The sequence below is a fragment of the Bufo bufo genome, chromosome 2, assembly GCF_905171765.1.
Source record: "Bufo bufo chromosome 2, aBufBuf1.1, whole genome shotgun sequence".
Taxonomy (NCBI): domain Eukaryota; kingdom Metazoa; phylum Chordata; class Amphibia; order Anura; family Bufonidae; genus Bufo; species Bufo bufo.
In genome coordinates, this window is record NC_053390.1 from 264,470,396 (window position 1) to 264,484,725 (window position 14,330).

The window sequence follows — 14,330 nt, forward strand, 5'->3', positions numbered from 1 at the left end:
TCCTGCAGAAGGGCCTAGAGTCTGGGTTAAGTCCTTCTACCCTTAGAGTCCAGGTCTCAGCACTTAGTGCATATTTCGATTCCGAATTAGCCAGCCATAGATGGATCCAAAGATTCCTGAGATCGGCAGCCAGACTAAGACCTTCTCTCAAATCTAAGGTACCTACCTGGGACTTAAACACTGTCCTTAACGGACTCACAGGTCCGCCTTACGAACCCTTGGACTCAAGTTCTCTGAAGCATCTTTCCCAGAAGGCGGCTTTTCTTGTTGCTATAACATCAGCAAAAAGATTGAGCGAGATCCAAGCATTGTCAATTAGACAACCATACCTCACAATACAGGACGACCGTGTCACCTTGAGGCTAGATCCGACGTTTCTACCAAAAGTAGTAACTGACTTCCATAGGAACCAGGAGATCATCCTTCCCTCCTTCTGTGAAAACCCTAAGAATTCTGGAGAAGAACGTTTCCATACCCTGGACGTTAAACGAACAGTGCTAAAATACCTAGAGGTCACTAGAGACCTGAGGAAAGTGGACAACCTACTAGTGCTCTTTTGTGGTAAAAATAAGGGGAAGGCAGCTTCCAGATCTACCATTGCCCGATGGGTAAAACAGGCTATTACAGACTGCTACAGGATCGAAGGCATCAGTTGTCCAGAGGTCATTCGGGCTCACTCTACGAGAGCCATGTCGGCCTCTTTTGCTGAAAGAGCAGGAGCTTCCCTAGATCAAATATGCCGGGCTGCAACCTGGTCTAGTGTAAATACCTTAACTAAACATCACAGACTTGACTTATCCAGGTCCTCTGACCTGGCTTTTGGTCGCAAGGTCCTACAGGCCATTGCCCCACCCTAAGACGTATATAATTTGTTATGTCTCTCTGGGCCGTCATGGTGGTGAAGTGGAAAGCCGGAATTAGACTTACCGGTAATTCATTTTCCACGAATCCACCATGACGGCATTATATCCCACCCGAAAATACATTTTACTCCAAAATTTGGTATGACTTAATACCAAAAAAAAAAAAAAAAAACACTTTGTGGTTTCACTTGTTAACTGGTGATTGTGGCACTATAATCTGGAACTCACTGGTGAATGGTGGTGGGATGGGTCCTTTAACCACCTCCGGACCGCCTAACGCAGGATCGCGTTCCGGAGGTGGCAGCGCTGCGCACAGTCACGCATATACGCGTCATCTCGCGAGACGCGAGATTTCCTGTGAACGCGCGCACACAGGCGCGCGCGCTCACAGGAACGGAAGGTAAGAGAGTTGATCTCCAGCCTGCCAGCGGCGATCGTTCGCTGGCAGGCTGGAGATGTGTTTTTTTTAACCCCTAACAGGTATATTAGACGCTGTTTTGATAACAGCGTCTAATATACCTGCTACCTGGTCCTCTGGTGGTCCCCTTTGTTTGGATCGACCACCAGAGGACACAGGTAGCTCAGTAAAGTAGCACCAAGCACCACTACACTACACTACACCCCCCCCCCCCATCACTTATTAACCCCTTATTAGCCCCTGATCACCCCATATAGACTCCCTGATCACCCCCCTGTCATTGATTACCCCCCTGTCATTGATCAACCCCCTGTAAAGCTCCATTCAGACGTCCGCATGATTTTTACGGATCCACTGATAGATGGATCGGATCCGCAAAACGCATCCGGACGTCTGAATGAAGCCTTACAGGGGCATGATCAATGACTGTGGTGATCACCCCATATAGACTCCCTGATCACCCCCCTGTCATTGATTACCCCCCTGTCATTGATTACCCCCCTGTAAAGCTCCATTCAGATGTCCGCATGATTTTTACGGATGCACTGATACATGGATCGGATCCGCAAAACGCATCCGGTCGTCTGAATGAAGCCTTACAGGGGCATGATCAATGACTGTGGTGATCACCCCCCTGTCATTGATTACCCCCCTGTAAAGCTCCATTCAGATGTCCGCATGATTTTTACGGATGCACTGATAGATGGATCGGATCCGCACAACGCATCCGGACGTCTGAATGAAGCCTTACAGGGGCATGATCAATGACTGTGGTGATCACCCCATATAGACTCCCTGATCACCCCCCTGTCATTGATTACCCCCCTGTCATTGATTACCCCCCTGTAAAGCTCCATTCAGATGTCCGCATGATTTTTACGGATGCACTGATAGATGGATCGGATCCGCAAAATGCATCCGGACGTCTGAATGAAGCCTTACAGGGGCATGATCAATGACTGTGGTGATCACCCCATATAGACTCCCTGATCACCCCCCTGTAAAGCTCCATTCAGATGTCCGCATGATTTTTACGGATGCACTGATACATGGATCGGATCCGCAAAACGCATCCGGTCGTCTGAATGAAGCCTTACAGGGGCATGATCAATGACTGTGGTGATCACCCCCCTGTCATTGATTACCCCCCTGTAAAGCTCCATTCAGATGTCCGCATGATTTTTACGGATGCACTGATAGATGGATCCGATCCGCAAAACGCATCCGGACGTCTGAATGAAGCCTTACAGGGGCATGATCAATGACTGTGGTTATCACCCCATATAGACTCCCTGATCACCCCCCTGTCATTGATCACCCCCCTGTCATTGATCACCCCCCTGTCATTGATCACCCCCCTGTCATTGATCACCCTCTGTAAGGCTCCATTCAGATATTTTTTTGGCCCAAGTTAGCAGAATTTTTTTTTTTTTTTCTTACAAAGTCTCATATTCCACTAACTTGTGTCAAAAAATAAAATCTCACATGAACTCACCATACCCCTCACGGAATCCAAATGCGTAAAATTTTTTAGACATTTATATTCCAGACTTCTTCTCACGCTTTAGGGCCCCTAGAATGCCAGGGCAGTATAAATACCCCACATGTGACCCCATTTCGGAAAGAAGACACCCCCAGGTATTCCGTGAGGGGCATATTGAGTCCATGAAAGATTGAAATTTTTGTCCCAAGTTAGCGGAACGGGAGACTTTGTGAGAAAAAAATTAAAAATATCAATTTCCGCTAACTTGTGCCAAAAAAAAAAAATTTCTATGAACTCGCCATGCCCCTCATTGAATACCTTGGGGTGTCTTCTTTCCAAAATGGGGTCACATGTGGGGTATTTATACTGCCCTGGCATTCTAGGGGCCCCAAAGCGTGAGAAGAAGTCTGGTATCCAAATGTCTAAAAATGCCCTCCTAAAAGGAATTTGGGCACCTTTGCGCATCTAGGCTGCAAAAAAGTGTCACACATCTGGTATCGCCGTACTCAGGAGAAGTTGGGGAATGTGTTTTGGGGTGTCATTTTACATATACCCATGCTGGGTGAGAGAAATATCTTGGTCAAATGCCAACTTTGTATAAAAAAATGGGAAAAGTTGTCTTTTGCCAAGATATTTCTCTCACCCAGCATGGGTATATGTAAAATGACACCCCAAAACACATTCCCCAACTTCTCCTGAATACGGCGATACCACATGTGTGACACTTTTTTGCAGCCTAGGTGGGCAAAGGGGCCCATATTCCAAAGAGCACCTTTAGGATTTCACAGGTCATTTACCTACTTACCACACATTAGGGCCCCTGGAAAATGCCAGGGCAGTATAACTACCCCACAAGTGACCCCATTTTGGAAAGAAGACACCCCAAGGTATTCCGTGAGGGGCATGGCGAGTTCCTAGAATTTTTTATTTTTTGTCACAAGTTAGTGGAAAATGCTTATTTTTTTTTTTTTTTTTTTCATACAAAGTCTCATATTCCACTAACTTGTGACAAAAAATAAAAACTTCCATGAACTCACTTTGCCCATCAGCGAATACCTTGGGGTCTCTTCTTTCCAAAATGGGGTCACTTGTGGGGTAGTTATACTGCCCTGGCATTCTAGGGGCCCAAATGTGTGGTAAGGAGTTTGAAATCAAATTCTGTAAAAAATGACCTGTGAAATCCGAAAGGTGCTCTTTTGAATATGGGCCCCTTTGCCCACCTCGGCTGCAAAAAAGTGTCACACATCTGGTATCTCCGTAATCGGGAGAAGTTGGGGAATGTGTTTTGGGGTGTCATTTTACATATACCCATGCTGGGTGAGAGAAATATCTTGGCAAAAGACAACTTTTCCCATTTTTTTTATACAAAGTTGGCATTTGACCAAGATATTTATCTCACCCAGCATGGGTATATGTAAAAAGACACCCCAAAACACATTCCTCAACTTCTCCTGAATACAGAGATACCAGATGTGTGACACTTTTTTGCAGCCTAGGTGGGCAAAGGGGCCCACATTCCAAAGAGCACCTTTCGGATTTCACAGGTCATTTACCTACTTACCACACATTTGGGCCCCTAGAATGCCAGGGCAGTATAACTACCCCACAAGTGACCCCATTTTGGAAAGAAGAGACCCCAAGGTATTCGCTGATGGGCATAGTGAGTTCATGGAAGTTTTTATTTTTTGTCACAAGTTTGTGGAATATGAGACTTTGTATGAAAAAAAAAAAAAAAAAAAAATCATCATTTTCCACTAACTTGTGACAAAAAATAAAAAATTCTAGGAACTCGCCATGCCCCTCACGGAATACCTTGGGGTGTCTTCTTTCCAAAATGGGGTCACTTGTGGGGTAGTTATACTGCCCTGGTATTCTAGGGGCCCAAATGTGTGGTAAGGAGTTTGAAATCAAATTCAGGAAAAAATGAGGAGTGAAATCCGAAAGGTGCTCTTTGGAATATGGGCCCCTTTGCCCACCTAGGCTGCAAAAAAGTGTCACACATCTGGTATCCCCGTACTCAGGAGAAGTTGAGGAATGTGTTTTGGGGTGTCTTTTTACATATACCCATGCTGGGTGAGATAAATATCTTGGTCAAATGACAACTTTGTATAAAAAAATGGGAAAAGTTGGCTTTTGCCAAGATATTTCTCTCACCCAGCATGGGTATATATAAAATGACACCCCAAAACACATTCCCCACCTTCTCCTGAGTACGGAGATACCAGATGTGTGACACTTTTTTGCAGCCTAGGTGGGCAAAGGGGCCCATATTCCAAAGAGCACCTTTCGGATTTCACAGGTCATTTTTTACAGAATTTGATTTCAAACTCCTTACCACACATTTGGGCCCCTAGAATGCCAGGGCAGTATAACTACCCCACAAGTGACCCCATTTTGGAAAGAAGAGACCCCAAGGTATTCGCTGATGGGCATAGTGAGTTCATAGAAGTTTTTATTTTTTGTCACAAGTTAGTGGAATATGAGACTTTGTAAGGAAAAAAAAAAAAAAAAAATCATCATTTTCCGCTAACTTGTGACAAAAAATAAAAAGTTCTATGAACTCACTATGCCCATCAGCGAATACCTTAGGGTGTGTACTTTCAGAAATGGGGTCATTTGTGGGGTGTTTGTACTGTCTGGGCATTGTAGAACCTCAGGAAACATGACAGGTGCTCAGAAAGTCAGAGCTGCTTCAAAAAGCGGAAATTCACATTTTTGTACCATAGTTTGTAAACGCTATAACTTTTACCCAAACCATTTTTTTTTTACCCAAACATTTTTTTTTTATCAAAGACATGTAGAACTATAAATTTAGAGCAAAATTTCTATATGGATGTCGTTTTTTTTGCAAAATTTTACAACTGAAAGTGAAAAATGTCATTTTTTTGCAAAAAAATCGTTAAATTTCGATTAATAACAAAAAAAGTAAAAATGTCAGCAGCAATGAAATACCACCAAATGAAAGCTCTATTAGTGAGAAGAAAAGGAGGTAAAATTCATTTGGGTGGTAAGTTGCATGACCGAGCAATAAACGGTGAAAGTAGTGTAGGTCAGAAGTGTAAAAAGTGGCCTGGTCTTTCAGGGTGTTTAAGCACTGGGGGCTGAGGTGGTTAAACCTATCTCTGTTCCTCCCCCTACAGAGGTCAGGGGTCAATCTCTCTGGGCCGTCATGGTGGATTCGTGGAAAATGAATTACCGGTAAGTCTAATTCCGGCTTTTTTGCAAAAAAATTGTTAAATTTCGATTAAAAACAAAAAAAGTAAAAATGTCAGCAGCAATGAAATACCACCAAATGAAAGCTCTATTAGTGAGAAGAAAAGGAGGTAAAATTCATTTGGGTGGTAAGTTGCATGACCGAGCAATAAACGGTGAAAGTAGTGTAGGTCAGAAGTGTAAAAAGTGGCCTGGTCTTTCAGGGTGTTTAAGCACTGGGGGCTGAGGTGGTTAAACCTATCTCTGTTCCTGCCCCTACAGAGGTCAGGGGTCAATCTCTCTGGGCCGTCATGGTGGATTCGTGGAAAATGAATTACCGGTAAGTCTAATTCCGGCTTTTTTGCAAAAAAATTGTTAAATTTCGATTAATAACAAAAAAAGTAAAAATGTCAGCAGCAATGAAATACCACCAAATAAAAGCTCTATTAGTGAGAAGAAAAGGAGGTAAAATTCATTTGGGTGGTAAGTTGCATGACCGAGCAATAAACGGTGAAAGTAGTGTAGGTCAGAAGTGTAAAAAGTGGCCTGGTCTTTCAGGGTGTTTAAGCTATGGGGGCTGAGGTGGTTAAAGGGAATCGGTCACCTCCAAAAACCATCCCAAGCCTCCAGCAGTACCTGACAGTAGCCAGAAGCGTGTTTCCGACGATAATTTTCTTCCTGAAGGCTGATGCAGCTATAACCTCTGCACGCAGCATGAGTGAAATTCAGATCCTAAAAGTGGTCGAACCTCTCCCCCCTCCACATAATTGTTTAGTTTTGATAGAACTATTTTGCCAAAAGTGGGGTCGGATTTTCACAGACAGGAAAAGATTGTCATCCCTTTCTTTTGTGAAAACCCAAAATCTGAAGGCGAAGAGAAATGCCGCTAGATAGATATAATTACTTAGGTTAGTTTGGAGTGAACAACTACGAGTGATAAGGCTGTCGGTCCACAAAGACACTGAGGAGGAGCCGGAGGAAGGTTTAGAAGGTAATGCTGTCTTAGAGGATTCATGAAAAGGGAATTACCTGTAAGTGTAATCCAGTTTTCATTTAATTCTTGTGGACCACTTACAGGGTTAACAAAGTTTGTAAATCAGTTTTGAATAATTTGGGGGTGTAGTTTCAAATTCTATTATGTAAGCCCTCAAAGTGACTTCCTAACTGAATTGGTCCTTTTTAAAATGTGGACCTTTTTGAATTTTTTTTTTTTAAGTTTTAAAAATTGCTTCTAAAATTCTAAGCCTTCTAGTGTAAAAAATAAAATGACATTTACAAAATCATGCCAACATAAAGTAGACATATGGGGAATGTTGAAGGGAACCTGTCACATTGATTACGATGTCTGGGCTGCAGGCAGCATGTTATCGAGCTGCAGGAGCTGAGCAGATTGAATTGTAGTTGTATGGGGAAAGATTCAGTGTAATTTATAATTTAAAATTCCTGCCTATTCCTGGCTTAGAAGTCCAGGAGGAGGTTGTCCTATCAGTGATGACCGCTATCTGTGTATACACAGTCATAGAGGGAAGGATGTCAATCACTGATGGGACCGTCTCCTGGACTTTAAAACTTAGAATAAGCAGGACTTTTAATGTATAAATTACAACTAAGGGTTCTTCACACGTCCGTATGTGTATTGCGGATCCGCATAACATGGACACCGGCAATGTGCATTCCGCATTTTGCTGTCCGCACATCGCCGACACTCTCATAGAAAATGCCTTTTCTTGTCTGCAATTGCGGACAAGAATAGGACATGTTCTATTTTTTTTGCGGATCCGCAAATACGGATGCGGACAGCACATTCCGCCCCGATTGAAAATGAATAGGACCGCACCTGTTCCGCAAAATTGCGGAACGGATGCGGACCCATTTTGCGGACGTGTGAATGGACCCTTATACTGAATCTTATCCCATAAAACTTTAAGTCTGCTCTATAACATGCTGCCTATAGCTATTTTTGCATTTTCATGGTGATAGGTTCCCTTTAAATAAATATTTTTTAAGAGTTATCCCTATCCATCTTACGGTACTTTCACACCAGCGGCAGGACGGATCCGACAGGCTGTTCACCCTGTCGGATCCGTCCTGCCGCTATTTCGCCGGACCGCCGCTCCGTCCCCATTGACTATAATGGGGACGGGGGCGGAGCACCTGCGCAGCACAGCAGTTTGCGGTGAGAGGCCTGCCGGACTTAAAAGTCGGACATGCAGTACTTATAGTCCGGCGGCCTTTTGCGTGCACTGCCGTGCTGCTTCGGAGCTCCACTCCCGTCCCCATTATAGTCAATAGAGTGGCGGCAGGACGGATCCAACACGGTGAACAGCCTGTCTGGTCTGTCCTGCCGCTAGTGCGAAAGTAGCCTTAAAAGCAGAGAAATTCTAATATTGAAAATTGCAGATTTTGATTATAAATAAAGGTGTGACATATTGACTCAAATTTACCACTGCCATGAAGTACAATGTGTCTCAGAATGGCTTGGATAAGTAAGTTATTACCACATAAAATGACACATGTCAGATTTGCCCAAAAAACTGTCTGGTCCATCAGGTGAAAAATGGCAGGGGTCTGAAGGGGTTAATACATGTTCTTTTCTGTTTAGATTCTTTAAGTCCTGAGACACAATGGGGGAGTCCCAGCAATCCGAGCAGTCTCAAGCCACATCCAGCTCTTCTTCCAGCGCCCCTCAGTCATACAGCCAGTCATCCTCCTCCGGCTCTGGGACTATGAGCTCATTGGAAACGTTACCAGTGCAGGATATTGCATCAGTTCCGGATGAAGTAGAGGATAAGGGTTCCCAACCGTGGGGTCGACTCTGGGCACTTGGAAAGGGATTCTTGAACCATGGCATGTATCTCTACACAGTACTTATATACACATAGATACATAAGCTGCTTGTAAGTGTCAGTCAATTATTTTTAAGCATTGGCTGTAGGGCCACTTTCACACAGACACATTTTGGTCAGGACTTGTAAGTCAAAACCAGAAGTGTAACCTACACAGTTATGAATTTTGTAATTATACTTAAAAGTACTGAGACAAAATAATAATCAAACTACACCAGTGGCCTTAAAGGGCATCTGTCAGCAGGTTTGTAGCTATGAAACTGGCCGACCTGTTACATGTGCACTTGGCAGCTGAAGGCACCTGTGTTGGTCCCACGTTCATATGTCCCTACATTGCTAAGAAAAATTATGTTTTAATATATAAAATGTAGCAACTGGCACTCGACCTTTGACACCATGGATTAGTATTCTGAGAATATAGCTAATTTGATTTATTTGCAAAATAGATACTAGTAGTACATATATAATGTTTCATACAATAATGCCATGTGTAAAATCGCATTGGTAAAAATCGTATGAATAAAATCGCACACCAACATTAATTGTAGTCCCAATTGCTAAGGCCTATGGATGAGGATTAAATGGACCTCTCACTGATAGTCTAAGTAGAGCAGACAAAATCCACAGTTCATATGGCTATGATAGACAGTATTGATTCGTATAAGCAGCTGTTCGAGTCAGTATAGGATACTTTGAAAAATTCCTTGCGTTGATATAATAGGTGCAAGAAAGTAACTTGTTCGGATAATAAAAATCGATAGTAACTAATTGTCAGTCTGTACCTCCGCTACTACGTGGCGTCCAACGGAGCGGTCAGTATCCGACTTGTTTTACCTCCCTCCAGTAGAGAACTCTGGCCGTGATATTTCGCCGTCCAGAGACAATACACCCTGGAGGTGTCAGCTCGGCGTCCCACGTGATCAGGTAAGTTAGTTTCCGGCTGTATGGTCGAGTCTTGGATATCGGAGGTGGTGTAAAAGTTCGTGAAAAAGAAGCGCTTCTTTTTGTTAGATGTCAAGGCCCTTGATTTTATCCATAAAGGTCGAGAGTAGGTCCTGCGATATGGGAATCAAAACCATATGCGTTTTGAAGTGTATGCTCACTCCTTTATCAGTGGTCTGCTGATGGAGTGAGCATACACTTCGAAACGCGTATGGTTTTGATTCCCATATCGCAGGACCTACTCTCGACCTTTATGGATAAAATCAAGGGCCTTGACCTCTAACAAAAAGAAGCGCTTCTTTTTCACGAACTTTTACACCACCTCTGCTATCCAAGACTTGAACGTACAGCCGAAAACTAACTTACCTGATCACGTGGGACGCCGAGCTGACACCTCCAGCTGGACGGCGAAATATCACGGCCAGAGTTCTCTACAGGAGGGAGGTAAAACAAGTCGGATACTGACCGCTCCGTGGGACGCCACGTAGTAGCGGAGGTACAGACTGACAATTAGTTACTATCGATTTTTATTATCCGAACAAGTTACTTTCTTGCACCTATTATATCAACGCAAGGAATTTTTCAAAGTATCCTATACTGACTCGAACAGCTGCTTATACGAATCAATACTGTCTATCATAGCCATATGAACTGTGGATTTTGTCTGCACTACTTAGACCATCAGTGAGAGGTCCATTTAATCCTCATCCATAGGCCTTAGCAATTGGGACTACAATTAATGTTGGTGTGCGATTTTATTCATACGATTTTACCAATGCGATTTTACACATGGCATTATTGTATGAAACATTATATAGGTACTACTAGTATCTATTTATTTTGCAAATAAATCAAATTATCTATATTCTCAGAATACTAATCCATGGTGTCAAAGGTTGAGTGCCAGTTGCTACATTTTATATCCAATTTGTTTTCCTTTTTTTGACTGGATGGGTCAATACGTGACTAGAGCACCAATCCATACCTTCAGAGGTTAGCCTCTATTCTCTTCTTTTTAAGTTTTAATATATGCTAATGAGCCTCTAGGAACAACGGGGCATTGCCTTTACTCCAAGAGCTAATTCCTGCCACAGCTGTCTTACGGAGCTTTTAGGCCACCTGCACACGTTACGGAATACGCAAGTTTTTTCTGTGCGGATTATTGTGTGGAAAAACCGCAGCGTAGTACAGTACCAGCAAAGTGTATGACAATAAATGAATCGCATGTATACCTTGCAGGTTTTTACAGCGCAGATTTCCAGATCCACAGCATGTCAATTATGTTTGCACCCTTTTCCAATGAAGAGTGAGATCTTCGACAAAACCGCACCTAATACGCACCAAAATCCACAATCCGCAATTAGAAATTGAAGATTTTGGTGCTGATATGGTGCAGAAACGCACACAAATCCACATATAAATTTGTGCGGCTCGTGTGTGTTGACCCGCACTTGTGTGCAGGAGGCCGTAAAGGAGTTTTCCGGGATTTTAATATGATGTTCTGTAGGATAAGTCAGCAATACCAGATCGGCGAGGGTCCAACACCCGACACCCCTGCCGATCAGTTGGTTGAAGAGAAGGCCGCGCTGCGTGTGAGCGCAGCCTTCCCTTCACTGTTTACCTGCTGGCTGTCGACATTGCAGCGGTGAGCAGGTGTAATTACAAGCCGTCCTATTCACTTCAATGGGACTGCACATCCCCATTCAACTGTATAGGAAAGGGCCATCCCATTGATGTGAATGGGACGGCTTGTAATTACACCTGCTCACCGCTGCAATATTGACGGCCAGCAGGTAAACCATGAAGGGAACTCTGAGGATAGGTCATCAATATTAAAATCCTGGAAAATCCCTTAAAGGCAACATGTACAAGCAGATGCAATTTTTGCAGCCCTCAAGTATTTCTTGCCTGGCTTTCTGAACCTTGTCTTTTTGTAGTGATGATGTTTTTCTTTGCTTTTGACAGACTGTGTGAATGATGAATATTTATTTGGAAGGGATACACAGTGCGATTACACCTTTGATAGGCCAATAATAAAGCATACAGAGAGATACAAGACCTACAGTAAAAAGCACTTTCGGATTTATAGGGCAAGTATCATCATGGTCATCTGCTAAGCTGCCAGTTGTTCATCTTATACAGATTAACATGCTGTCAATACTTGTTCTGTAGTTCTTTTTAGTATTTGGAAGAAAACACCACTTTATACATGGATATTTTGTGCAATTGTATTGTTATTAAGTGAAATAACATTTATTCCTTTTTCTTTTCAACAACTGAAGCTCTTGAACATGTCTGCAAGCAAACCATGCTTCTATTCTGTTCTGTCCATTTTGGAAAAAAAATGGATGCAACTAGGGGTTGTTGCGGGTATCAAAATTTCAATACCCAATCGATACTTTTGTCCCGGTATCGATACGATACCGAGATTCCATTTTTGCGATACTGGGCTGAGCTACTGCGCAGTCTAGTATCTCTGAACATAGGCGCGCTGGTTTCCTCAGCAGCACAGGGGAGAAGGAAGCAGTCTCTCCCTCCCCCCTGTGCTGCTGCTGCCGCTGCCACCAGTGAGGAGAAAGGGACGGGCGCACTGCGCCACAAATGATAGGACTTTACCTGGGTCCGGACTTTAAGTAGCAGGTTACACAGAGCGGTGTCCAGAGATGTCCCAGCACTTACTATTATTCCTGGGCGCCGCTCCGTTCGCCCGCTGTGCCTCATTACTGTCTCCCCTCCTGGCCACAGGGTCCCCTCCTCTTCATTGGTGGCAGCTTCTGATCGAAGCCCCAGCAGTGTAATCCTGGGGCTCCGATCAGTTACCATGGCAACCAGGATGCTGCTGTAGCCCTGGCTGCCATAGTCTGCTCCCTGCTGTTGTGTGCACAAAGCACAGAGCAGCAGCAGGGAGAGTGCGAAGTCCTAGATCTCTATCAGGGTGAATAGGACAAGGGATGAAAAGATCCCAGGTTCTAGCCCCTAAGGGGAGAAATGGTTATTAAATAAAAACACGCCAAAATATTAAGTATAAATCACCCTCTTTCCCAATTTCACATATAAAATATATAAACAATAAATAAACCTATCACATATCGCCATGTCAGAAAAGTCCAAACTATTAAAATATTTAAAAAAATCTATGCGGTGAACACCGGAACAGAAAAAATAAATAAAAACTGCGCGATTCGCCATTTTTTTAAAATGCGGAATGCATGTGGTTTTTTTTTTTTTGGTTAATTTTTTCGAATGGTATCGAGTATCACAATACTTTTTTATGGGATCAAAATCGAATAAAAAAATTTGGTATCCTAACAACTCTAGATGCAACACGGACGTTTTCCATATTTTTTGCACACACCACAACCTACAACTGGTTGTGTGAATGCACCCTAGGAAACAGGCAAATCATAGTAACATAGTTTGTAGGGCTGATCCTTACAGGTTCATCCTGTTATCCTGTAAGTTGATCCAGAGGAAGGCAAAAAAAAACCTGAGGTAGAAGCCAATATTCCCCACTTAAGGGGAAAACATTCCTTCCCGACTCCATTCAGGCAATCAGAATAACTCCCTGGATCAACGACCCCTCTCTAGTAGCTATAATATTACACTCCAGAAATACATCCAGGCCCCTCTTGAACTCTTTTAGTGAACTCCCCATCACCACCTCCTCAGGCAGAAAGTTCCATAGTCTCACTGATCTTACCATAAAGAATCCTCTTCTATGTTTGTGTAGAAACCTTCTTTCCTCCAGACGCAGAGGATGTCCCCTCGTCTCAGTCCTGGGGATAAATAGATGTTGGGAGAGATCTCTGTCCTGACCCCTGATATATTTATACATAGTAATTAGATCTCTCCTCAGTCGTCTTTTTTCTAAAGTGAATAAATAACCTTAATTTTGATCTTTCTGGGTACTGTAGTTCACCCATTCCAGTTATTACTTTAGTTGCCCTCCTCTGAACCCCCCTCCAGCTCTGCTATGTCTGCCTTGTTCACAGGATCCCAGAACTCCATGTTCAGTCTGACTAGTGATTTGTGAAGTGGTAGGACTATGTTCTCATCACGGGCATCTATGCTCCTTTTGATGCAGCCCATCATCTTATTGCCTTGGCAGCAGCTGCCTCACACTGTTTTTTACAGCTTAGTTTGCTGTTTATTAAAATTCCTAGGTCCTTTTCCATGTCAGTGTTACCCAGTGTTTTAACATTGAGTATTTACTGGTGACTTGCATTATTCCTTACCATATGCATAACTTTACATTTGTCAGTGTTAAACCTTATCTGCCCAAGCCTCCAATCTATCCACATCCATCTGTAGTAGTATATTGTCCTCCTCCGTGTTAATTACTTTACACAGTTTAGTGTCATCTGCAAAAATTTATATTTTACTGTGCAAGCCTTCTACAAGATCATTAATAAATATATTAAAGGGTTTCTATCACTTCGTTTCACCTATTTAGCTTTCAGACACTAGCGATCCGCTAGTGTCTGCTTTATCTAACCATCCTAATATAACTGTTTATTGGGCAGCCGTTTAGCTAAAAAAATAACTTATATAGATATGCAAATGAGCCTCTAGGTGCTATGGGGGCG

General features: G+C 43.1%; 1 protein-coding gene across 1 annotated transcript in view; it reads left to right on the forward strand.

Moving 5' to 3' along the window:
• Positions 1-14,330, forward strand: part of CHEK2 (checkpoint kinase 2) — a 131,503-nt gene that overhangs the window by 25,694 nt on the left and 91,479 nt on the right. Inside the window, exons 2-3 of the mRNA XM_040416536.1 lie at positions 8,559-8,803; positions 11,710-11,834. Of these exons, the coding sequence (XP_040272470.1) occupies positions 8,581-8,803; positions 11,710-11,834 (348 nt within the window). The 5' untranslated portion in view covers positions 8,559-8,580. The remainder of the gene's footprint in view (positions 1-8,558; positions 8,804-11,709; positions 11,835-14,330) is intronic.